General features: G+C 37.8%; 2 protein-coding genes across 4 annotated transcripts in view; both read left to right on the forward strand.

Moving 5' to 3' along the window:
* The window catches only part of LOC111524849 (zinc finger protein 626-like), a 31,930-nt gene extending 16,640 nt beyond the window's left edge, over positions 1–15,290 (forward strand). The window contains exons 2-5 of one of the 3 annotated variants that reach the window (XM_023190137.3): positions 305–431; positions 933–1,028; positions 11,753–13,306; positions 15,230–15,290. In XM_023190137.3, coding sequence (XP_023045905.2) covers positions 305–431; positions 933–1,028; positions 11,753–13,306; positions 15,230–15,273 — 1,821 coding nt within the window. In that variant the 3' untranslated portion in view covers positions 15,274–15,290. Of the gene's footprint in view, positions 1–304; positions 432–932; positions 1,029–1,254; positions 1,516–11,752; positions 15,171–15,229 lie in introns of those variants that run through there. The other 2 variants (XM_023190138.3, XM_023190139.3) reach the window with 2 other exon arrangements.
* On the forward strand, positions 9,343–9,768 carry LOC111524855 (translation machinery-associated protein 7). The gene has a single exon (XM_023190143.3). It carries the CDS (start codon positions 9,407–9,409, stop codon positions 9,599–9,601), a length of 195 nt encoding a protein of 64 aa, XP_023045911.1. The 5' UTR covers positions 9,343–9,406; the 3' UTR covers positions 9,602–9,768.
* Positions 15,291–26,904: the final 11,614 nt, after the last annotated feature.

A 26,904-nucleotide genomic window follows, 5' to 3' on the forward strand; every position in this document is an offset into this window, starting at 1 on the left:
TCGTGTAAATATAGCACTCAAAAATGTGCATGTTCATGCTCTTGCCCTTAATTTTATACTTTATTATCTAGAAAAATACATGAATTGATGTGGATCTTATGCTGCTCTTTCTTCTCCGAGTTAGAAAATACATTAGATAATATTTCTGTTTTGAAATCATTTTATTGGATAATTTTAGTCAGTTCTATAAGTCAGAACCAGTTCTCTTTACTCTCTCATTTCACCTTAAGTCTAATTAAAAATTCTGCCCATGGCCACTTGGTAAAAATGTGTGTGTGTGTGTGTGTGTGTGTATGTTTTTCAGGGGCCATTGCAATTTAGAGATGTGGCCATAGAATTCTCTCTGGAGGAGTGGCATTGCCTGGACACTGCACAACGGAATTTATATAGGGATGTGATGTTAGAGAACTACAGAAACCTGGTCTTCCTTGGTGAGGATAACTTGAGTACATAATAATATACCCTAAAGGTTTTATTTATTTATTTATTTTTTGTATAATTTTTTATTAATTTATTCTTTGCATAAAAGAGTTTCAGATCCCCATTTTCCAAAAAATCTTCAGAATTTGTTCATTTAGAAAAGAATTTCTTCAACGTGTTCCATCTTAATCCAAACTTTCCACATTCCTGAGTTGAACTGTATTCTTCACTCTAAATTAGTGGTAATTCCAGAAATTTAGTGGCATAAAATGTTGTTGCCCCCACCTGAAAATCTAATTGCCACCACCAATTTTTGATTCAGTAGTACCAGATAGTAAAATTAAGAAACCTACAAGTTGAAAGTATTTTCTAATTATTTAGAAATTTCTGTTATAACTTAGTATTCTGGCATTAATTTACTAGAATATTTTATCACATTCTGCTGAGCACATTACTAGCTTGTAATTGGAGAATATAAGCAAGATTTATGTTCTTTATTTTTAATAAAACAGGTATTACTGTTTCTAAGCAAGACCTGATCACCTGTCTGGAGCAAGGAAAAAAACCTTTGACTATGAAGAGACATGAGATGGTTGCCAAATCCACAGGTAGGTGCGAGTGGAAATGAATACAACAGACAACACAGATAAGGGGTCCCAAGGTCAAAGAGAAAGCCTGTCCTTAAAGTGTGATTTGGGAAGCTATGTTCCAAAGGAAATAGTTCCGGGCAGCTGTTTTTTGTTTGTTTGTTTTTTCTTTTTTAATTTTGCTCTTACAAAGGCGCATCATCTGTCTTATGCTTTTAAATTCTCTAGGATTTTCCTTTTCTTTCAGTGAGCTTCCTTCAAGTTCACAGTGAGAGCCAAAGTCCTCTTCATGGCATATAAGAGACTGTACAATGCGGCTGCTTTTCCTTACTTTTTGGGACACACAAATATCTGCATGATTTTGAGAAACTAAAATTACTCTCAGAGTTCTCTTTTTGCATCAGGTCTGAAATGTCTGAGAGTAATAGTTTCTGTTGAATTTTTTTTGTTCATTTTTCTGCACAGTCTATTCCGTTTTTATTACTATCTAGTCTTGAAATATATAGTTTGAAATTATAAGTATGACATCCCTCTGCTTTGTTATTTTTCCTCATGGTTGCTTTGGCTATTCAAAGTTCATTTTAGTTTCATGTAAATTTTTGAATTGTATTTTCCATTACTGTGAAAATAGTACCACTGCAATTTTAATTAATAGGAGGTTTATTGAATCTATAGATTGGATAATATGGCACTTCAATAATATTTATTTTTTCAATTCATAGATAAAATATTTATTTGTATCTTTTCTAATTTTTCCTTTTTTATTGTAAAGATTTTTTTACCTCCTTGGTTAATATTTTCCTCAGAAATTTATTATTTAATGGTATAGTCAATAAAATTTTTTTCTTCCCATATTTTATCAGATGTGTATGAAACCATAGATGTATGTTAATTTTATATTTTGCTAATTTACTGAGTATATGTATTAGTTTAGACAGATTTTAATATACTGTTTATGGTTTTTTAAATATAAGATTGTATGATCTACAAATAGCAGCATTTTACTTATTTTTTAATTTCAGTGGATTTTTTTATTTCTTTGACTAATTCTTCTGCCACACATTTAAAATAGAAGCATTGACAATGGGCACAATATAGTTTTGTATTGGTATCTGAATTTGACGGAACAAACATCTCTTCAAATTTTCATAAACTGATTTTAGAAGGTAAAGATTTTCTTTTTTTGGGCCCTTAGGGTGATGAGATGCCCTCTGAATTTGTAGTGAAGAGGGGTTGTAGCTTGGTCACAAGGATGCTGGGTCTGCACTAGGGTTCACCTTCAGTTGGCCTGTTACGGGGGCTTGGGTAGTTGTAATTGCCGTTTTATTTTTGGACAGACTGCATATCTTTCAGGACTTTGCTCTGTAGGGCAGACACTAGGGCATGCTTTTGCAGTCAGGTCTGCATATGCTGGGCCTTAAATCAGGATGTGGATGAGTATGGCTTTCAGTGAGTACCAGAGAGCATTTCCTCAGGTAACTGTGTGGGTTTCTATATAGGCAGAACTGCCTATAAACTGTGGCTCACATAACTGAAACTGAGTCACTGAACTGTTTCAGGGACCACGGTAAAGGCCAAAGTCTGCAGACCTGCCTACATGGCTGTAAATGGGTGCCTTCCTCCAGGTCTCTGGCATAGCAGGACCTTTACCAGACCCGGGCTGGGAGGAGTCTGTGGTGGTTACAGAGTAAGTTCAGAATTCTGCGTGGGACCAAGTTGGGTGAACCCTATCCTGGTTTGTAGCCAAGAACAGGGGTCCTGTAATTTCCCACCTGAATGAGGGCCTGCCTTCTGAATAGAATATGTCTCGAACTGAAGCTTTAACAGCATTTCACAACTCCATCCCTGGATCTCAAATTTCTCTTAGAGGCACTTATTTTAGAGATGGCGTCTTGCTACATAACCAAGGCTGGTCTCAAAATCCTGGCCTGAAGCATTTCTCCAACAGTAATGTACCATGTAGCTGTCATTACAGGTGTGAATGCCTGGTTCTCTCATAAAGTCATTTTTGGTCAGGGATGGCTGACTTTTTTTGCTGTAAGGGGATATGAAAATAGAGCACTTTTATTCTTTTCATCTTACTGATGTCACTCTCCTTATACATTTCTTTCTATATTCTATTTCAAATTTGTAATTTTAGATTCAGATATTTAGGACAATATGCTAGAATTTGCATGGTATGCCGAAAGTAAATTAGATAATTAGTAAGCACTCCATATTTATGCAAATAGTTACTAAATAGTTATAGTTACTAAATATAAATATAAATAGTTACTAGTTATAAGTAGTTATAAAATTATGGAATTTTCATCTACTTTCTTCACCCTGTATATAAATAATAACAGAATTTATTTCCTAATATTTGTTTTACATATCAGGGGGTCTAACCCTATTCTGCAAAACATATATATATTTTTTCTATATTTAACAATGTAAGGCTATTCTTTGCTTCTAAAGTTGGAATACAGCAGTTTTGTGTAAGAATAACATATATTTAAAACATAAAAATCAACTCTAGTTTCTTTTAAATGCTAATTTATTAAAAGTTTCTCATTAGAATCTTTTTATAATTATACTGCATATTCTCTGAAATTTTACTGCCACACAGTGCATGCTAATGATTCAAAATACCTGTATATGATGAGTACATAATAGCAGTTAAAGATTGCAGTTATCTCAACAATTGTTGTTGTTGTTTTGTTTTTTTGAGGAGTTACCCTCTCTCATCTAGGCTGGAGTGCGGTAGTGCGATCTTGGCTCACTGCAACCTTCACCTTCCGGGTTCAAGCAATTCTCATGCCTCAGCCTCCCAAGTAGTGGGGATTACAGGGATGTACCACCATGCCTGGCTAATGTTTGTATTTTTAGTAGAGATGGGGTTTCATCACATTGACCAGACTAGTCTTAAACTCCTAACCTCAGGTCATCCGCCTGCCTCAGCCTCCCAAAGTGCTGAGATTACAGGCGTGAGCCACAGCGCCTGGCCTGACAAATTTTTGTAATGATACTTCCATGTGTTTTACCAGATTTTATGAGTAAACATTTATCTTACCGTTTGAAGTTCTGTATTAGCATGTTTTTTCAGTGTAGTTTTTTTGTTTGTTGTTTTTGTTTTGAGAGGAAGTCTCACTCTCTTGCCCAGGCTAAAGTGCACTGGCACAATCTCAGCACATTGCAACCTCCGCCTTCCGCGTTCAAGCCATTCTTCTGCCTCAGCCTCCCGAGTAGCTGGCACTATAGGTGCGCCACCATTCCCGGCAAATTCTTGCATTATTATTCGAGACAGTGTTTCACCATATTTCTTTTTCTTTGTATAATTTTATTTATTTATATATTTATTTATTTAGACATGCAGTTTTGCTCTTGTTGCTCAGGCTAGAGTGCAATGGTACGATCTCAGTTCACTTCAACCTCCGCCTCCTGGGTTTAAGCGATTCTCCTGCCTCAGCTTCCAGAGTAGCTGGGATTACAGGTGCCCGCCACCATGCCCGGCTAATCTTTTGTATTTTTAGTAGAGACAGGGTTTCACCATGATGGCCAGGCTGGTCTTGAACTCCTGACTTCAGATGAGCTGCCCATTTCGGCCTCTCAAACTGCTGGGATTACAGGCGTGAGCCACCACGCCTGACCTCATTTATTTTTGAAATAGGGCCTCACTCTGTCAACCAGGCTGATTTGCATGTCTCACTGCTATCCAAACCTCCCAAACTCAGATTGTCCTCTCATTTTAGCCTCCCAAGTAGCTAGGTTACTAGTATGTGTCATCACACCCAACTAGCTTTTTTGTATTTTTTGTAGAGACAGAGTTTTCCCATGTTGCCCAGGCTGGTCTTGAACTCCTGGGATCAAGTGATCAGCCTACGCTGGCCTTCCAAAGTCCTAAGATTACATTTTATTTTATTAAGTAGTTAATTAATTTATATTTAAAATGATTGCTTAAAGAAATGAAGTTGTTATTTCCCATTATATTGTTATTGTTTTATGTGTTTCTAGTAGTTTTATTTTTCTCATTTCCTGTTTTACTTTCTTAATTTTTATTTAATTTTGTACTGGCATGCATTATTTTTTACTTTCTTTTGCATACATTCTATAATATTATCTTTGTAATCATCTTGAAAACTGGAGATTACATATATCTTAAAGTTAAAACAATATGTTTTAATTTTATAACAACTTCAATTTAATACAAAAGCTATGTCTCTATATTTTCCAGTTATTGATATTAAAATTATTTTATATGGTATATTTATTAACAAATTTAGGCAGAATTTTTTTTTTTTTTTTTTTTTTTTTTTGAGACAGAGTCTCACTCTATTGTCCAGGCTGGAATGCAATGACACAGTCTCAGCTCACTGCAGGCTCCACCTCCCAGGTACAAGTGATTGTCCTGCCTCAGCCTCCCATGTAGCTGGGATTACAGGTGTGCACCACCATGCCCGGCTAATTTTTGTATTTTTAGTACAGACAGGGTTTCACCGTGTTGGCCAGGCTGGTCTCAAAGTCCTGGCCTTATGATTCGCCCTCCTTGGCCTTCCAAAGCACTGGAATTACAGGCATGAGCCACTGTGCCCGGCTGATTTATGCATATTTGCTTATGTTTTTTATATTCTATAAAAGAACTTTAAAGGTTTTATGAACATTTTGCTTTTGTTTTGTTTTGTTTTTGTTTTTGTTTTGTTTTTTGAGACTGAGTGTCACTCTGTTGCTCAGGATGGAGTGCAGTAGTGGAGTGCAGTGGGCACCATTGCACCTGGCCTATTTTTTTTTTTTTGTAAGATGGAGCCTTTCTCTGTCACACAGGCTGGAGTACCATGGCATGATTTTGGCTCACTGCAACCTCCATCTCCTTGATTCAAGAAATTCTCCTGCCTTGTCCGCCTCAGTAGCTGGGACAACAGGAATGCACCACCATGTCCGAATAATTTTTGCACTTTTAGTACAGACGGTGTTTCACCATGTTATTCAGGCTGGTCTTGAACTCCTGACCTCAGGCAGTTCGCCCACCTCATCCTCCCAAAGTGTTGGGATTACAGGCGTGAGCCAGGGTGCACAACCCAGTATGGTATATCTTGTAGGATTGTGCTAATGGTGATGAACACTCAACTTTTATTTTGGAAAATCTTTATACTCTTTTTGAAGTAAAATAATTTTGAATCAAGTATTACTGGTTAGAAGTTTTTGTTGTTATTACATTAAAATTTGGGAAGTTCTCAGCTTTTTTTTTTAATCTTCAAGTAACCTTTGTATTACTTTACCTTATATTCTAAGATTCCTTTCATGAATACATGGATCTACTTGTTTTACATCCCATGTTTTAATTTTTTTTGTAATTTAATATTTTGTGTTATATATTTTTGGGTATGTCACATCACACCAGTTAATTATGTGTTGATTTTTTAGTTTATATTATAATTGTATGTAACAATATATTTTTTAGTTTATATTATAATTGTATATAAGAATATTTAACTCTGTACAATTTAAGACAGTGTAGAGCAAAATTAAATATGAAAAAGCCATCTAACTATTGCCAATATAATTATTTCTATGTATCTTTGCCTGTATAAATATTATCCCTGTAGTTTTGTGTCACTTGTATATTTGTTGTGTAGGTTTGGTGTAACAGGGTTTTGTTTTTGGTTTTGGTTTTGGTTTTTTTGAGAGGGAATTTTGCTCTTGTTATGCAGGCTGCAGTACAATGGTGGGATCTCAGCTCACTGAAACCTCCAACTTCTGGGTTCATGCTATTCTCCTACCTCAGCCTCCTGAGTAGCTGGGATTACAGGCATGTGCCACCACACCTGGCCAATTTTGTATTTTTAGTAGAGACAGGGTTTCACCATTTTGGTCAGGTTGGTCTCGAACTCCTGACCTCAGGTGGTCTGCCTGCCTCGGCCTCCCACAGTGCTGGGATTACAGGCGTGAGCCACTTCACCTGGCCTGTAACAGTTTTTTAATCCTGTCTAGGTGAGTAGTCATAAAATCTCTCCCAATTTCAACGTCTATTTATTTGTGAATCTATATTAATTTTGTGTCAGAGAAACACTTTTGGATTTGAAGATAATTTAAAAACAATAATTACTCTGCATCTATTTTAGGTATTATTGTTTATTTTTACTTATGTGTTATGTGTCAAAAACACATAACAAAATTAACAATAAAATTTTCTAGGCCGGGCACAGTGGCTTATGCCTGTAATCCCATCACTTTCAAAGGCCAAGGCGGGTGGATCATTGTGTCAGAAGATCGAGACCATCCTGACCAACATGGTGAAACCCCGTCTCTACTAAAATACAAAAAATTAGCCAGGTGTGGTACCATGCACCTGTAATTCCAGCTACTGAGAAGCCTGAGGCAGAGGAATCGCTTAAACCCAGGAGGTGGAGGTGGCAGTGGGCTGAGATAATGCCACTGCAATTTTGACTGAGAGTTAGAGTGATAAGTACGTATTTCTAAATATTCAGTTTGGTCATATTAATTATATTGACATTGTTATGCAACATATCACTAGCATGTTTTTATCTGGGAAAGCTAAATCTCACTACACATTAAACAACTACCAATTCTTCCCATTTCATGGCACTTTTCAAACACCACTCTGTTTTCTGTTTTTAAGAGTATAACTGCTTTATATATCTCATACAATCTCTGTCTTTTTCTGGCTGGCTCATTTTATTTTGCATAATGTCATCAATATTTATCTTAATAGTTAGACTATTTTCTGCTATTTGAAAACTGAATGAGATTCCAGTATTTTTCTATCTACTGAATGATTTGGTGACAGAAATTTGCATTGCTTTAACCTATTGGCTTTCAGTAACAATGCTGCAATAATTATGTGAAAGCTAACATGCGTGCTGCATTCTTTTTTTTTCTTTTTTTTTTTTGAGACGGAGTCTCGCTCTGTCGCCCAGGCTGGAGTGCAGTGGCGCGATCTCTGCTCACTGCAAGCTCAAGCTCCGCTGCCTCCTGGGTTTACACCATTCTCCTGCCTCAGCCTCCCGAGAAGCTGGGACTACAGGCACCTGCCACCACGCCCAGCTAAGTTTTTTTTTTTTTTTTTTTTGTATTTTTAGTAGAGACAGGGTTTCACCGTGTTCGCCAGGATGGTCTCAATCTCCTGACCTCGTGATCTGCCCGCCTGGGCCTCCCAATGTGCTGGGATTACGTGCGTGAGCCACCGTGCCCGGCCTGCATTCTGTTTTATTGGTCTACTTTTTCACTTTTGTACTCATACCAAATTGTTTTAATTCTGTAGCTTTTTGATGTGTTTAGAAATCAGAAATTATAATGCCTCCAACATTATTCCTTGAAGATTACTGGGTACTTTATTATCTCTTTAGATTCCATATACTTTTGGATTTGCTGTTTTTATTCAAAAATGCAATGAGAAATTTGAAAAATATTGCATTAATTCTGTAGATTAAATTGAATAGTATAGACATCTTCACAATATTATTCCTTTTTTGATTGTTTGTTTTTGAGATGGAGTTAAATTCACCCACTTCAGCCTCCCAAAGTGCTGGGATTACAGGCGTTAGCCACTGCACCCAGCCCAGTAATTTCAACAAGTGCATGCTTAATAGTGTGTTGTATCATTTCTATATATTTTTAAATTTATCAATTATTTATATTATTGTTTTATACTCTAATTCCATTTTTGTCATAGAAAGTGATCTATAAAATTTCAGTTTTAAAAAATGTGTTAAGGCTTTGTTTTTGGCCTAACAGGTGGTCTATAAAGAAGAAAGTTGTATGAGCTATTGAGAAGGCTGTGTATTCTGTTGTTGTTGAGGAGTGTTCTCTATACTTTCATTAGAAATCATTGTTTTTTGTACCCTAGAACTTAAAGTATAATAATAGTAAAAAAAAGAAATCATTGTTTTTTACTGCCTTATAGCCTTCTGTTTCCTTACTAATATTCTCTCTTGTTTTATTACAAAGTGGAGTATTGAAATGTCATATTATAATTATATTGCTCTCTCTGTGTTTATTCAGTTTTGTTAGTATTTGCTTTATATCTTTGAAACCCCAATATGAGACACATACACATAAATATACACATGTATATACAAATTTGTAATAGGTTCCCAGTGAATGAATCTGTATATTTTTTTAATGTCCTTCTTTGTCTTTTTGAAGTTTTGACTTAAAGTACATTTTATAAAGTATGACAGTTTTTAACTTAACATGTAGCTTATGTAATATTATTTTGACCCCTTCTCTCATTTTGTTAATATTTACATGAAATTTCTACTTCCATCTTGCCACTTTCAGTCTTTTTTTTTCATTAGATCTCAACTGACTCTTGTAGAAAGGCAAGTTGAATCTTGATTTTTATAATTTTTTAATAAACCTGTTTATTGAAAGTATATCTCGGGGAAGGGGCGGCAGGCGCCATGTCCGGCCGCGAAGGTGGCAAGAAGAAGCCACTGAAACAGCCTAAGAAGCAGGCCAAGGAGATGGACGAGGAAGATAAGGCTTTCAAGCAGAAACAAAAAGAGGAGCAGAAGAAACTCGAGGAGCTAAAAGCGAAGGCCGCAGGAAAGGGGCCCTTGGCCACAGGTGGAATTAAGAAATCTGGCAAAAAGTAAGCTGTTCCTTGTACCTGAGGAGATGGTGACCCTTTATTTCATCCTTATTTAAACGTCTATATTCCCTGCCGTAACATCTTTTGCCATCTAAAGCTGGAATTAAGTGTTGTCTTGGAGCTGTTGTGCATTTAAGAAAAAACTTTTGTAAAAAAAAAAAAAAAAAAAAATATATCTCTTGATTGGAAAGATAATTATGTATATATTTAATGGTTTTCTGAAAGAGAAAAACTTACTAATGTTATTTTATTAATTGTTATATTTGTTTCTTGTATCTTTGTCTCCCCTTTTCTCTTTCTGTGGTTTTTGTGTTTTTTTGATTTTTGTATTGGTATGCATTCAGGATTTTTTAAATTTTCTTTTGTGTATCCATACAAATATTTTCTTAGCAGTACCTTGGGGATTACATGAAACCTCTAAAAGATCCGACAATATATTTGAATGTGGTAAAAAATAAACTTCAGTTAAATACAAAACTTCTTCATCATTACATCTGCCTTCATTGCAGCTCCTAAAATTCTGTTATCTGTGAGTTTTGAAGTTTTGCTTGTATGTGTTTGTTATAAATATCTTTGTGTGTATCCTAGTTTGTTTAGCTTTTTCATGTTTGCATTAGTTTTAAGAAATTTTTCAGTTATTTTTTGAATTTTTTATATCCACAATTTTTGTTTTTTGCTGTTTTAATATTTCTTATTATTATCCTCATTTTTATCTTCAGTACTTATCTGTTTCACTGACCTAATATTTTTCAAATTTATTTATTTATTTATTTATGCATTCTGAGATGGAGTCTTTTTCTGTTGCCCAGTCTCTGGAGTGCAGTGGCGCGATCTCGGCTCATGGCAACCTCTGCCTCCTGAGTTCCAGCGATTCTCCTGCCTCCGTCTCCCAAGTAGCTGGAGTTATAGGTGGCTGCTGGCATGCCCGGCTAATTTTTTGTATTTTTAAGCAGAGACGGGTTTTCACCATGTTGGCCAGGCTAATTTTGGACTCCTGACTTCAAATGATCCACCCACCTCGGCCTTGTAAGTTGCTGGGATTATAGGCGTGAGCCATTGTGCCCAGCCTATTTTATTTTAGTTTTGAGACAGTCTTGCTCTGGCACCCAGTCTGGAGTGCAGTGGTACAATATCCACTCACTGCAATCGTCCCCTCCCAAGTTCAAGCAATTCTTGTGTGTCAGCCTCCCAAGTAGCTGGGATTACAGGCACATGCTACCACGCCCAGCTAGTTTTTGTATTTTTAGTAGATACAGGGTTTCACCATGTTGGCGAGGCTGGTCTCAAACTCTGATCTAATGTGGTTTACCCACCTTGGCCTCCTAGTGTGTTGGGATTCCAGGAATGAGCCACCAAGCTTGACCTGTACAGTTTACTGGGAATTTTTAAAATTACTTTATATACATTTTATGGTTGCTTTTGAAAATTTTATAACTTTGATGGGGTCATATTGCTCTAATATTTTGTATTTATTGTAATCTTTGAGATTTTGACATGAACAAAATGCTACCTGTTACAATCTTTGTAATATAGCTTTGTCCTGGCATAGTCTGAAATCAATTGTCTTAACTAGAGATTCTGGGAATCTCAGCTCACTGCAGCCTCCACCTCCCAGGTTCAAGCAATTCTCTGCCTCAGCCTCCTGAGTAGCTGGGATTACAGGTGTCCAGCACCACACCAAGCTAATTTTTTGAATTTTAGTACAGATTGAATTTCACCATCTTTGTCAAGCTGGTCTTGAACTCCTGACCTTCTGATCCACCCACGTCAGCCTCCCAACATGCTGGGATTACAGGCATGAATCACCCTGGCCAGTCGACAATTTGCTTTTGAAGGCACAATGTTATACTGGAGAGCAAAAACAGCTGTGTTGAGTATAAGTAACAGACTTTTCTATTTCTTCTATTTGGCCCTTTGCATTGTGCTCACCTGGGGCCCCTCACAACTTATTTATAAGTTTTTTATAAATGTATTTTGGTCAGTATGTTTTTGTTAAATTTATATGTCCAGGAAGAAATTACAGCTGTGGTATTTTGCTGTGTCATCTTGCTTATGTAGTTTTTATAGTTTTATACAAACTACATAAGCAAGATGACATATTCATATTTATCTGAGTCCACCAATTGAAGTAATGTGTTTTTGTTGTTTCTTTCAGTTGTATGTTCTCATTTTGCCCAAGACCTTTGGCCAGAGCAGAGCATAAAAGATTCTTTCCAAAAAGTGATACTGAGAAGGTACGAAAAATGTGGACATGGCGATTTACAGTTAAAAAAAGGACGTGAAAGTATGGATGTGTGTAAGGTGCACAAGGAAGGTTATAATGAACTTAACCAATGTTTGACAACTACCCCAAGAAAAATATTTCAATGTGATAAATATGTGAAACTGTTTCATCAATTTTCAAATTCAAACAGACAAAAGAGAGGACATGCTAGGAAAAAACCTTTCAAATATATAGAATGTGGCAAAGCTTGTAAGCAGTTCTCAACTCTTACTACACATAAGAAAATTCATACTGGAGGGAAATCCTACAAATGTGAAGAATGTGACAAAGCCTTTAACCACTCTTGCAGCCTTACTAGACATAAGAAAACACATACTGGAGAGAAACCCTACAAATGTGAAGAATGTGGCAAAGCCTTTAAGCACTCCTCCACTCTTACTACACATAAAAGAAATCATACTGGAGAGAAACCGTACAAGTGTGATAAATGTGGCAAAGCCTTTATGTCATCCTCAGCCCTTAGTAAACATGAGATAATTCATACGGAAAAGAAACCCTACAAATGTGAAGAATGTGGCAAAGCCTTCAACAAGTCCTCAACCCTTACGACACATAAGATAATTCATACTGGAGAGAGACCCTACAAATGTGAAGAATGTGGCAAAGCCTTTAAGTACTCCTATAGCCTTACTGCACACAAGAGAATTCACACTGAAGAGAAACCATACAAATGTGAAGAATGTGGCAAAGCCTTTAAATACTCCTCTACCCTTACTACACATAAAAGAATTCATACTGGAGAGAAACCCTACAAATGTGAAGAATGTGGCAAAGCCTTCAAGCGGTCCTCAGACCTTACTACACATAAGATAATTCATACTGGAGAGAAACCCTACAACTGTGAAGTATGTGGCAAAGCTTTTAAGTACTCCTCTAACCTTACTAGACATAAGAAAATTCATATTGGAGAGAGACCCTACAAATGTGAAGAATGTGGCAAAGCCTTCAAGCGGTCCTCAGACGTTACTACACATAAGATAATTCATACTGGAGAGAAACCCTACAACTGTGAAGTATGTGGCAAAGCTTTTAACTACTCCTCCAACCTTACTACACATAAGAAAATTCATACTGGAGAGAGACCCTACAAATGTGAAGAATGTGGCAAAGCCTTCAACCAGTTCTCAATCCTTACTACACATAAGAGAATTCATACTGGAGAGAGACCCTACCATTGTGAAGAATGTGGCAAAGCCTTCAACCAGTCCTCAGTCCTTACTACACACAAGATAATTCATACTCGAGAGAAATTCTACAAATGTGAAGAATGCAGCAAAGCTTTTAAGCAGTTCTCTAACCTTACTACACATAAGAAAATTCATACTGGAAAACCCTACAGGTGTGAAGAATGTGGCAAAGCCTTTGAGCGCTCCTCTAAACTTACTACACATAAGAGATTTCATACTGGAGAGAAACCCTACAGATGTGAGTAATGTGGCAGAGCTTTTCACCTATCCTCACACCTTACTACACATAAGATAATTCATACTGGAGAGAAACCATATGAATGTGATGAATGTGGAAAAGCTTTTAACCAACCCTCAATTCTAACTATGAGAATTGATATGGAATATAAACCCTACAAATATAAAGAATGTGACAAATTTTTTAAGGAACTTCTCAACTTTTATTACACATAATTCATACTAGAAAGAAACCCTACAAGTGTGAAGAATGTGGCAAGGCATATAACAAGTTCTTTTTTTTTTTTTTTTTTTTTTTTGAGATGGAGTTTCAACTCTTATCACCCAGGCTGGTGTGCAACAGCACAATCTCTACTCACTGCAACCTCCACCTCCTGGGTTCAATCCATTCTGCTGCCTCAGCCTCCCAAGTAGAGGGGATTACCAGTGCCCACCCCCATGCCCAGCTAACTTTTGTATTTTTAGTAGAGACAGGGTTACGCCATGTTTGTGAGGCTGGTATCCAACTCCTGACCTCACATGATCCACCCACCTCGGCCTCCTAAAGTGCTGGAATTATGGGCATGAGCCACCATGCCTGGCCACAAGTTCTTAATTCTTAAGGGACATGGTGATAATTCATGCTGAAGAGGAACTCTACAAGCATGAAAGATGTGACAGAGCTTTTATCAACACCTCCATCCTTTCTATATATAAAAAATTTATACTAGTGTGAAACCCTAGAAATATATAAAATGTGAAACAGCCTTTATATGGTTGCCATTTTTGATAGTAAGTAAGATAATTCATACTGGCAAAATTCCTACAAGCATGAAGAATGTGGCAAAACTTTTAGTCAGTGTGTACACGTTATTTCGCAGGAAAGCTAGTATCCTTGAGAAAAATTGTACAAATATAAAGAATATGGAAAACCCATGAATGCCTACTCACATCTTACTCAACATAAGAAAGTTCATAGTTAATAAAAGCATTAAAAGTGCAATTACTGTCAAAAAGTCTTTCAGAAAATATAAGCCTTTAAAGCGAAGAAGAATGTTTATTCTGAAGACAACCATTACAAATTTAGAGGGGGTTTATTGCACACATTTTGTACTAGAGGAAAACCCTGAAGCAGTTGCTCCAGCTTTGCTCAACATTAGGGAACTTATATGGGAGAAGAGTCTTGCAAATGTAATGAATTTGGAAACACTTAAAAAAAAAAAAAAAGTACAGCTCAGAAAACACCAGAGTTTATACTAAAATATATTTTTGCAGATGCAGTCAACATGAAAAAATATGTAATTCAAAATTAATTGTATGTACATATCAGAGAATTAAAGAATAAGGCACTGACACTTCCGACATTACACTAAATAAGAGTGTTGAGTATAAAAATGAATTCACAGCTAAAGTTGTTAAATTATTCGTATATAACTTTAAAAGATTTTTTTGAAGCTTTGTAATTACATTGAAACTATACTGGTTTCCTTGAAAACAATTTTTTGAAAAGTGAATAATGATGTAATACAGTTTTCAAATTACTTTATGCTGTTACTTTATTTCTATTGTATTCACATGTGAACGTATGTGATCAATTGTCACTGCATCAGAGATATTAGAGATTCTTTATTGAGCATTCTTTATGACCTTTTCTATAAAAGAGTAAGGACATTAAAATGTAAGATGCATGATGAAAATATAAGTGGAGAGGCTCATTGTAGTTAACCTGAATTAAGTAATGTTTAAGGTAGGTGTTCAGAGTAATACTTTTCTACATTATACTGAGAGAAAGAAATTATAAATTATAGTTAAAGTATATCAATTATTGTATTATTTTACTAATTTTACTGTTATGTAATAAAATGCAGTATATTTAAAAATTGTTAGATTATGTGTGAACTTAATTTATATTTTATTTATTTATTTATTTAACTTTTCTTTTGAGATGGAGTCTTGCTCTGTCACCCAGGCTGGAGTGCAGCAGCATGATCTCAGCGCAATGACTGCAACCTCCGCCTCCCAAGTTCAAGAAATCCTCCTGCCTTAGCCTCTCGAGTAGTGGGGACTACAGGTGCGCGACACCACTCCTGGCTAATTTTTGTATTTTTAGTAGTCACAGGGTTTCCCCATACTGGTCAGGCTAGTCTCGAACTCCTAAGCTCAAGCGATCCGCCCACCTCGGCCTCCCAAAGTGTTGGGATTACAGGTGTGAGCCAATATGCCCGGCCTAATTTTATTTTTTACCATCTTAAAACTATTGTGCATTTAATGAAGCATTATTATGCCACTAACTTTAACCTATCCCACCATACTCAATGGTGTAAGTAAAAGATGGAAGAAGTATACTATTTGGCATATTGTGGACTACCATCACTAGTAATCACTTTGCCAGTAGCTTTAAACTGCAAATGAATTGAAGAATATTGTTCCCATTAGTTAAATTTTTAATCTTTTTTCGTAATTTATTATTACTATTTCTGAGTATATAGTATGTGTACATATGTCTTACAGAGCATATTTTGATTCAGGTATACAATATGTAGTAATTAGGGTAAATAAGGTATCCATCACCTCTAGTATTTATCCTTTCTATTCCAAACAGTGTAATTATACACTTTTAGTTATTTTAAAATATCCAATTAAATTGTAATTGATGACAGGGTTATTTTTATGGTCATAATAAAAATTATACAGATATATAAATAGAATATGGGCTGGGCGCAGTGGCTCATGCCTGTAATCCCAGCACATTGGTAGGCTAAGCCGGGCAGATCAGACAGTGGACTTGGCTGTTCAGACAGTGTTATCTTCTAACTATTTGAAGTGAGCTGCTAGGTAGAGGCAAACTTGTTCTTTTCTTTTTAACCTTTGCTTTGCCACATTCTGGGCCTTAGCTTTTACTTTTCTTGGGGTGAATAAATGCAGTACTTATTATTTTTAAACTTCTGCCTCACTTTAAGCCAAATAACAGTGTTTGACATGTGAGTTGCAGCCAAACAAGTGCTCTTCACGATCACTGTTAAAGCAGCAATAGCACCACGTGCTTTCCTGGTACCTACTGGCCTGTTTTCCACTGATATAAAGTGGAGAAGGGATTGAAATAGCAAAGGAAGGTGATATAAATTGAATACCTATATGAAATACAATTTTAAATAAAAAATAGCATTTGATGTTGTACAACTATAGGTGAGACTATTAGTGTGAGGTCATATTTTTACTTGTATTGACAAAATAACCATTCTCAATATTCTTATTTAGAATAATATTCCCTTTCTCCTGTATATTTGTTAGCTTTTGATCAAATATTTTGGGAGCTGAATAGAAATTAACATAATCTTTATTTTACCACAAGCATTATTGATGCATATGTTTGTTTTTCTTAAAATTCATTAGCTTTTCATGAAAGATTTAGACTTTTTTTTTCAGTGTGTTGTTTATTGCTTAGAAGTGGCTGTCCTGCCAGAAAACTGCTATTCTCAGCTATACCCACATTGACTAATAGTGAATGGAAGTGAAGTGGGTAAAAAGCAAATGTGTCTTCTCTGTATCTTTTTTCACTTATTGGCTGGAAAGCAGAGGGATGCAGAAGATAAAAGAATATATAATCCCTGAAAGATCATGAAGAAGCTCTCTTAGCCAGACCAAAAACCCAATAGGGGATTTTTTATTTTTTCCTCATTATTTTATTGTCTGCTTCTATGAGTTTAATTTTTTTTTTTTTTTTTTTTTTTTTTTTAGACGGATTCTCGCTCTGTTGACCAGGCTGGAGTACAGTGGCCTGATCTCAGCTCACTGCTACCTCCACCTCCTGGGTTCAAGCAATCATTTTTCCTCAGCCTCCTGAGTAACTGGGATTACAGGTGCGTACCACACACCTGGCTAATTTTTGGGTTTTTTTTTTTTGTTTTTCTTTTTTGAGATGGAGTCTCGCTCTGTCACCCAGCCTACAGTGCAGTGGCGTGATCTCGGCTCACTGCAAGCTCCACCCCCTGAGTTCACGCCATTCTCCTGCCTCAGCCTCCTGAATAGCTGGGACTACAGGCGCCCGCCACCTCGCCCGGCTAGTTTTTTGTATTTTTTAGTAGAGACGGGGTTTCACCGTGTTAGCCAGGATGGTCTCAATCTCCTGACCTCGTGATCCACCCATCTCGGCCTCCCAAAGTGCTGGGATTAGAGGCGTGAGCCAACGTGCCCAGCCAATTTTTGTATTTTTAGTAGAGACGGGGTTTCACCATGTTGGTCAGGCTGGTCTCGAACACCTGACCTCATGATTTGCCCACTTTGGCCTCCCAAAGTGCTGAGATTACATGCATGAGCCACTGTGCCTGGCGAGTTTAATTTTTTTTCACACTTTAGACACTGGATTATGTGGGCCAGGCACGGTGGCTCATGCCTGTAATCCCACCACTTTGAGGGGCCAAGGTGGGTGGACCACTTGAGGTCAGGAGCTTGAGACCTGTCTCTACTAAAAATATAAAAATTAGTCAGGCATGGTGGCAGACACCTGTAATTGCAGGTACTGGAGAGGCTGAGGCAGGAAAATCGCTTGATCCCAGGAGATGAAGGTTGCAGTGAGCAATGAAGATCCAGTTTTATTCTTATTTGACTCAGCACATCATTCAGGTTCATGAATGTTGTTGAAAATAAGACTTTATTTTTAAGGGCTGAATAGAATTGCATTGTGTACATATACCACATTTTCTTTCTTCATTTACCTATTGATGCACATTTAGGTTGATTCCATACCTTAGCTATTGTGAGTAACCCACTTCCTTCCTTCTCTTTTATTTTTTTATTTTGTTTTGTTTGAGAAGGAGTCTCATTCTGTCACTCAAGCTGGAGTGCAGTGGCACAATCTCCACTCACTGCAGCATCCACCTCCCGGATTCAAGTGATTATAGTGCCTCAGCCTCCCAAGTAGCTGAGATTACAGGTGTGCACCACCACAATTGACTAATTTTTGTATTTTTAGTAGAGGCAGGCTTTCACCATGTTGACCAGGCTGCCTTTCATTTGTTTGTGTATTTCTTTCTTCCTTTCCTTTTTTATTCTAGAAGCATTTTAATTTCAAAATATAAATTATGAATGTTAAAAACCTCCATTTCTCTGTCTTTGATTACTATTATGGTTGATGAAAAATAAGTTTTTTTGAAATTTCCCAGATAAACGTTATTGTTTGGACGAACGGAGGCAAGATGGCGCAGTTCCGGGTTCTTCACTGTCAACTTTCCCTGCCCAGGAAAGACACGGGTGACTGCACAGGCGCAACCCGACCTCCCACGGAGAAAAACCGGAACCGCCTAGCCACGCCTATCGCCGGGCCCCTACCCGCCTATGTCCCGCCCACTGCCCGCCCACTCCCAGGCCCAGGACATAAAAGCCGCTCCAGGCGAGCATGCTGTGCCAACTTCCTCAGCCCCCACTCCTGTCAGGACTGCATTAGGAACCTCGCCCGAGAGCTCCACCGGGTGACTCCCCCGGCCTCCCCTGCCGGAGACCGACGGACCTCACCCCTCCCCAACAAAGCTGGCTGACCAAAAAAAAAAATAAATTTGCAGTTTTGCTCCTAGCCTTGCCTACTGGCTGGTCCTTTAATACTCGCCCTGGTGAGCCTAGAAAGCAAATTGGTTTCCTAGAAAGCAAATCAGTTTCCTAGAAAGTAAATCAGTTTCCTAGAAAGCAAATCAGTTATTACTTCATAATTAATATAACGAGATAATATAGAAATGAAAATGAGTATTTGTTAGTAAAACAGCAATTATCTAGCTCCTGGTAGTCATTTAATCTCTCACCTAGTCTAGATAGAACTTCTATCAAGACAAGAACTCTATTTTTTTTTTTCAAAAGTGTGTGATGTAAAATCACAGTCTTTTTGTCTTTGTGGCAGAAGTCGGGTATTAATGGTAATAAAAAACAAGTCTAGGTCTCTTTTTAGAAGACAAATGGTGACGATGAAGCAAATACAATGGTATATGGTACTTGGCCACATTTCAAATGGGATAGAACAGTCACTGAAGTGCCACAGGTGGCTCTTATTTGCCAGGTCAAATCTTCTTTATGAGGAAGGCTCAGTCCACTTGTGTCAAACATTTTTGGCAGTTCCTAGATACATGAAAAAAACCTCACTGCGCTTGTTTTATGAGACCAGAATTAAAAACACCCAGGTGCCAGGTTATTAAAAACATTTTTACACTTATGGAAAAAAATGTGACGTGGCGTGTGGCTTGGTTTGAGTAAATCTTCACTGAGCTAAGTAACTGATTGGATTTACCTAACCTGTAGGAAAAGAAAATGGAAATCACCTCTGAACAAGTTTATTTTATAGGCTTCTTTCTGTACACATAGATATAAATATAAAATAGGTGGCTAGATAAACATATACACAAAAATTGAGTCACATGGGTATGTCTACGTAATGTTTATTTGTGCATAAACACGACACAAAAAAAAAGCCTCAGAAATAAAGTAGGTCAGATGACATCTCCGTATTCTACCCCTGAAGCTGAGGTAAATTAAATAAGCAAATTAGCAGAACCCAGATGATTCCAATCAGCCAGTTTGCATAGCCCAGGTGATTCCAACCAGCGAAGTAGATCAGCCCAGGGCAATCCAATCATACAATTATTTGAATAGAGACTGTGGCTTCATTAAGGCAGGCCCCAAATGGTGATGTGAACAGGACATGCACACACTGAGGAGACATGCAGGGCGCTGAAATACTAACCTGGACAGATGTGTTACATGGGTTTGTTTTCAGCTTATTTCTACGGCTTTGCCCTTGAAGATAAAGCTTTGTTGATATTTACATAAACAACATTGTATGGCTGTGTTCCATTCTGACATGTTATTTAGCAAAAGAAAAAAGGTAATTCTACATCAGCATCTTTAGTGCATGCTAGAAGATTAAAAATGTCTTTTGGGGAACGTGTTTTGTATACATAAATATTTAGATGGAATATTTATATAATTATGTATTTGTCTTCTTATGTATATTTATATCTAGATGTATCAATCTTTGTATTGATATGCATTGCTATGAATAGTAAGATAAAAGTAACTTCCCCCCCCAGGCGCAGTGGCTCATGCCTGTAATCCCAGCACTTTGGGAGGCAGAAGTGGGCAGATCACCTGAGGTCAGGAGTTCGAGAACAGCCTGGCCAACATGGTGAAACCTCGTCTCTACTAAAAATACAAAAATTAGCCAGACCGGGTGGTGGGCAAAGGAACCCCAGTTACTTGGGGGGCTGAGGCGAGAGAATCGCTTGTACCTGGGAAGCTGAGGTCGTAGTGAGCTGAGATTGCACCACTGCATTCCAGCCTGGGCATCCCAGCGAGACTCCTGCAGGGGCCATTGAAAACAATATGCTAAGAATAGATAAGGCTCAAGGACAGTATCTCTAGCTAGTTGCACTTTTAATGAACTCCAGTAGTCAAGGACAGTATCTCGAGTTGAACTTTTAATGAACTCTAGTAGGCGCCAAGAAGGCGGACAAATAAGAAAAAGCTTAGAGACAAGGAACTAAGCAGAAGGTTACATCTGGGTGCAGAAAGTTTGTTTTGCATTGTGCTATTTTTGCTGACGTGGGATTTATGAAGTATAAATAAAGTGAGGCGGAGGCTCTAGGCGCGGCCGCCATGTTCTCTGTTTGTCTTTGTCTCTTGTGTCTGTTCATTCTCCGCTGTCCTCAGCGTTGCCCCCAATAACTCCATCTCAAGAAACCAAAACAAAAACAAAAACGAAACAAAAAAAGTAACGTCTATACATGTATAAGTTATATATAAATCCTATAAACAATATCACAAATACTACACAAATAAAAATATACTCTAATATACATTCTGCTGCATTTAATATATATGAAAAAGCATTTTTTGTTGTTTCTTGCTTCTGAGAGATAAAAATGCACTAAGGGGCGAAGTGTGATGGCTTACTTATGTAATCCCAGCACTTTGGGAGGCGGAGGCGGGCACATCACCTGAAATCAAGGGTTAGAGACCAGCCTGACCACCATAGCAAAACCCCATCTCTATTAAAAATACAAAATTAGCCAGGCGTGATGATGCATGCCTGTAATCCCAGCTACTCAGGAGGCTGAGACAGGAGAATTGCTTGAACCCAGGAGGCGGAGGTTGTGGTGAGCCGAGATCGTGCCATTACACTCCAGCCTGGGCCAAATGAGCGAAACTCCATCTCAAAAACAACAAAACAAAAAATTGCACTAAGGCAATGGAAGTTGTTCATTGCCATGTCAATGTTGATCCTTCTGTTTCTGTTACATATGGGGCCAAAGTTGAACTAGCCTCAGTCAGAAGTTTCTCACCAAAATTTGAGAATGTTTATTTTTTCTTATTAAGAGACTTTCATCAAGACAGGGGCTCTTGTATATTTCCACGTGTGTGCAATGTGAAAGTACACTCTTGCCCTTTTGCCTTTATAGCTAAATTAGGGTCTTTATGATAATGGAAAGAAAGCCTAAGTTTCTTATTAGAAGATAGATTATGATACTGAAAGCAAATATAATGGTACGTGTTACCTGGCTGCCTTCGATAATGACACTGCACTGAAGCACCAAAGGTGGTTCTTATTGATCAGGCCAGAGCTCCTTGTGAAAAAAATTAGGCTCACTGGCATGTCTGAAGATTCCTAGCTGGATGGACAGAACCCCGTGGGCTATTTTGTTTAGACTCTGCATTTAAAACACCTTGGTGCCCAGTAATGAGGATTTTTCACATTTAGCACAACATGATTTGGTGGTGGATTGGATTTGATAAAACTTCACTGAGCTAATGGCTGATTGGATTTACCTGGCCTGAATGCAAAATGAAGTAAAAATCACCTTTAACCTACTCTTCTTTGGCAGTCTTTTTTATACATATAGATACAGATATAAGATAGGTGGCTAGAGAAACATATGCACGGAAAATGGGTAACATAGGTATGCCAATATAATTTCCATTATTGCATATGTCCTGTAGAGAAGCCTCAGAATAAGTAGGTCAGAGGTCGTTTTCCTTCCCAACTTCTATAGCCCAGCTGAGTTTAATGAGCCACTTAGACCATGTTAGATGGATATAAGTCAATTAGCTAAACTGGAAGACATCCAGGCAGGACCCAAATGGCAAATGTGAATCACATAGGCATACAGTGAGAAAAGATGCAGGGCCCTGAAATGCTAAGCTGGAACTAGTCTTAAATGGCTTTACCAAAAACATACTTCCCAGGCCATGCACCCATATGTGAAGCTTTGTTGATGTTTAAACATAACATTGTATGGCTGTGTTCCGTTCTGAGATGGTATGGATCCATATAGGTGAGAGTAAGTTTATATCTGCATCCTCAGTGTAGGCTGGGGAATTTAAAATGTTTGTTGATTAATATGTTTTGTATACATAAATATCTCCATAGGCGAAGTCATATAATTCTGTATGTGTGTGTTTATCTGTCTACCCATGACTATCTATATACAGATCTAACTATCATTTTTTCCATATGCAGACAGAATAAAGATATAAGAGGTCAAACGATAAATGGGTGTTGGTACTTACAGCAAGTTAAAGAAAAACTTCAATAAATGCAAAATCTTATTTGCCCTTTAAATTCCATCGATTAAAGCACACAAATGGAGGTATGCTCTGACCTGCATCTTGCTGCATTTAATGTTTTCAAAGAAAGAATTGGTTTTTGTTGCTCACATCTGTTAGCAAAAATGTACTAAGGCCATGAGAATCATTTATTGCCAAGTCAAAAATGTCCTTTTTAATTCTGGTGAACATGAAAACATGGATAAACTAGCCTCAGCTTGAAGGCCTTAACACAAATTTGCAAATGAGAAATAATTCTTTTTAAAGCTTCCCTCAAATTTAGGGCTTTTATTTTCAAATATGTGACATAGAAATAGAATCTTTTTTTTTTTTTTTTTTTTTTCAGATGGAGCTGGGTGTGGTGGCGGGTTCCTGTAATCCCAGATACTTGGGAGGCTGAGGCAGGAGAATGACTTGAACCTGGGAGGTGGAGGTTGCGGTGAGTAGCGATGGAGCCATTGCACTCCAACCTCGGTGACAGAGTGAGACTCCATCAACAAAACAAAACAAAACAAAACAAAAAACTCACAAATGAAAAGTAAATCAGAGGTTATGTCCCACTCATGCTCCTCAAGATATATGAATACAATTTCATCAGGCAAATTTAATAAGCCAATAAGCTCAAGTTAGGTGTTTTCAAATAGCAAATTAGCTGAGCCCAGGAGAATCGCATTAGCCAAATAGCTCAGCCCAAGTGATTCCATTTACCCAATCAGCTCAATCTAGGCAATTCCAATCAGTAAATTTCCTCAGCCCAGGTGATTACATTTTGCCAATTGACTCAACCCACGTGATTCCAATCAGTAACTTAGCTCAGGCCAGGTGATTTCAAACAGCCAATTAGTTCAGCCTTAACAATTTCAATCAGGCACTGAGATTAGCCCTGGTGAATCTAATTTGCCAATTAACTCAGCCTCGATGATTCTATTTTTTTTTTTTTTTTTTTTTTTTTTTGAGGCGGAGTCTCGCTCTGTCGCCGGGACTGGAGTGCAGTGGCCGGATCTCAACTCACTGCAAGCTCCGCCTCCTGGGTTTACGCCATTCTCCTGCCTCAGCCTCCCGAGTAGCTGGGACTACAGGCGCCCGCCACCTCACCCGGCTAGTTTTTGTATTTTTAGTAGAGACGGGGTTTCACCGTGATAGTCAGGATGGTCTCGATCTCCTGACCTCGTGATCCGCCCGTCTCGCCCTCCCAAAGTGCTGGGATTACAGGCTTGAGCCACCGCGCCCGGCCGATGATGATTCTAAACAAAAAGCTCAGCTCATGTGATTTTAGTCAGGAAATCAGCTAGGTTCTAGCGAGTCCAGTTAGCCAGTTAGTTGAAACCCTGTGTTTCCAATCAGTCAATTAGCTCAGTTTAGCAGTATCTAATTAACCAATTAGCTAAAGTTAGCTGATTCCAATAAGGCAATTAGTTCTGCCCAGGTGGATCGAATCAGCCAATAATCTGAAGAGTGACTGTAGATTCATTAAGTCAGAATGGTGGATGTAAAAAGCACTTATCTACACTGAGAAGAAAAGCAGGGCCCAGATATACTAATATCTGGAGTGCAGTGGCACAATGATCTCAGCTCATTGCAACCTCCACCTCCCAGGTTCAAGCGATTCTCCTCCCTCAGTCTCCCGAGTAACTGGGACTACAGGCGCCTGCCACTATGCCCGGCTAATTTTTATACTTTTAGTAGAGACGGGGTATTACCATGTTGGCCACGCTGGTCTGGAATCCCTGATCTTGGGTGATCAGCCCACCTCAGCCTTCCAAAGTGCTGGGATTACAAGCGTGAGCCACCATGCCCAGCAGAAAACTTTCTTCTGTAGATTTAGAAACAGATATAAGACATGTATGGTATGTAGGAAAAAACACATATAAAAACTAAGGCTTATATACATATGTCTAATTAATGTCTATTTATGAGTATGTCTTGAAAAATAAAAGCCCCCAAAGAAAAGTATGTAAGAGGTCATTACCTTACTCATTCTCCTCAAGACAGGGTCAATGAACTCAGCTCATGTGATTCTAGTCGGCTAGTTAGCTCAGCCCAGGTGATTCCAATCAGCCAATTAAATGAGCCCAAGTGATACCAATTAGTCAATTGTATCAGTAAAGGTGAATCCAATTAGTCAATTAGATTAGCCCAAGGTGATTCCAATTTGCCAATTAAATGAGCCCAAGTAATACCAATTAGCCAATTATATCAGTATAGGTGAATCTAGCCAATTAGATTAACCCAAGGTGATTCCAATCAGCCAATTTTCTTAGCCTAGGTAGATCCAATCAAACAATTATCTAAATAGTGACTACAGGTTTATCAAAGCAGGCCCAAACTAGTGGGTGTGAAGAGCACATACATACACTGAGAAGGAATGCAGGGCCCTGAAATGCAAACCTGAACAGCATGAATAACATGGCTTTGCTGTCAGCTTATTTCTGAAGCCTATGCTACTGAAGGTGAAGGGTTTTTTTAATGTTTATATAAACAATATTGTATGGCTATGTTCCATTCTGAAATGCTACTGAGCAAAAGAGATTGAAAGTAATTATATATTTGTATAATTTGTATATGCCAAGTGATTAAAAATGGTCTATTGGGGAACATTTCTTGTATATATAAATATTTACCTAGATATACTCCTATAATCCTGTATGTAAGTTTTAAAAATCTATTTACCTGGTCAGCTGCAGTGGCTCAGGCCTGTAATCTCAGCACTTTGGGAGGTTGAGGTAGACAGATCATGAAGTCAGGAGTTCGAGATCAGACTCGCCAATATGGTGAAACCCCGTCTCTACTAAAAATACAAAAATTTGCTGGGTGTAGTGGTGCATCCCTGTAGTCCCAGCTACTTGGGAGGGTGAGGCAGGAGAATCACTTGAACCCAGGAGGCAGAGGTTGCAGTGAACTGAGATTGCACCACTGCACTCCAGTTTGGGCAAGAGAGTGAGACTCCATCCCCCTCCCCCCAAGAAAAGTAACTTCTATACATGTATAAATATATTTGCCCTGTAAACTAGATCTAGAAGAGTACACTAATAAAGGTATGCTCTGACATACATCCTGCTGCATTTAACATATATAAAGGAAGCATTGGTCTTTGTTGCTCACTTCTGGAAAATGAGCATGCACTAACCAACGGAAGTCATTCACTGCCATGTCAAGGTTGATCCATCCCTTCATGTTGAACATATGGCCAGAGGTAAACCAGTCCCAGTCCTAAGATTCTCACCTAAATTGTAAAATGTTTATTTTTTTTTTCTCATCAGGGCTTTCTTTAAGACATGGGATCAACTTCATTTTTATGAGTATGTGATGTAAAAGTACAATTTTGTCTTTTCATCTTTGTGACTGAAGTAGTATCTTTATGGTAATGGGACAAAAGTCTAGCACTCTTTCTGGAAGATAGGCCGTCATAGTGAAAGCAAATATGACTGTACATGGTACCAGCCCGCATTTCAACCAGACCATAGTGATCATGTACAGAAGTGCCAATGGTGGCTCTTATTAGCTAGCTCAAAACTTCTTTCTTCTTTCTGAGTAAGGATAGTCTTATTGATGTCAGACATTCCTGCTTTTTTCAACTGGATGGACAGAAGCCCACTAGGCTGATATATTGAGATTCAGAAATGAAAAGACCTGGGTGCCAGGTAAGAAGGACATTTTCAAATTTATGAAAAAAACAAAAGTGTGGCAAAGTTTTGACTTGGATTTTATAAATCTTCACTGAGATAACTGGCTGATTGGATTTACATAGTCTGGAAGTAAAGAAAATAGAAATGACCTTTTAACCAACATTACTTCAGTGCCTTTTTTCTGTAAATATAAATATGGATATAAGATAGGTTGATGGATAAACATATACACAAAGAATGAGTCACATATGTATGTATAGGTCAAGTTTATTCGTGCATATGTCCCATGTAGGACAGAGATCATCTTCATCTCTACCCCTGCATCACAGATAAGTTAAATAAGCAACTTAGCTCAGCATGCATGATTGCAAAAAGCCAATTAGGTCAGCTCAGGTAAATATAACCAACTGAT

The sequence above is a fragment of the Piliocolobus tephrosceles genome, chromosome 21 (assembly GCF_002776525.5).
Source record: "Piliocolobus tephrosceles isolate RC106 chromosome 21, ASM277652v3, whole genome shotgun sequence".
Taxonomy (NCBI): Eukaryota; Metazoa; Chordata; class Mammalia; order Primates; family Cercopithecidae; genus Piliocolobus; species Piliocolobus tephrosceles.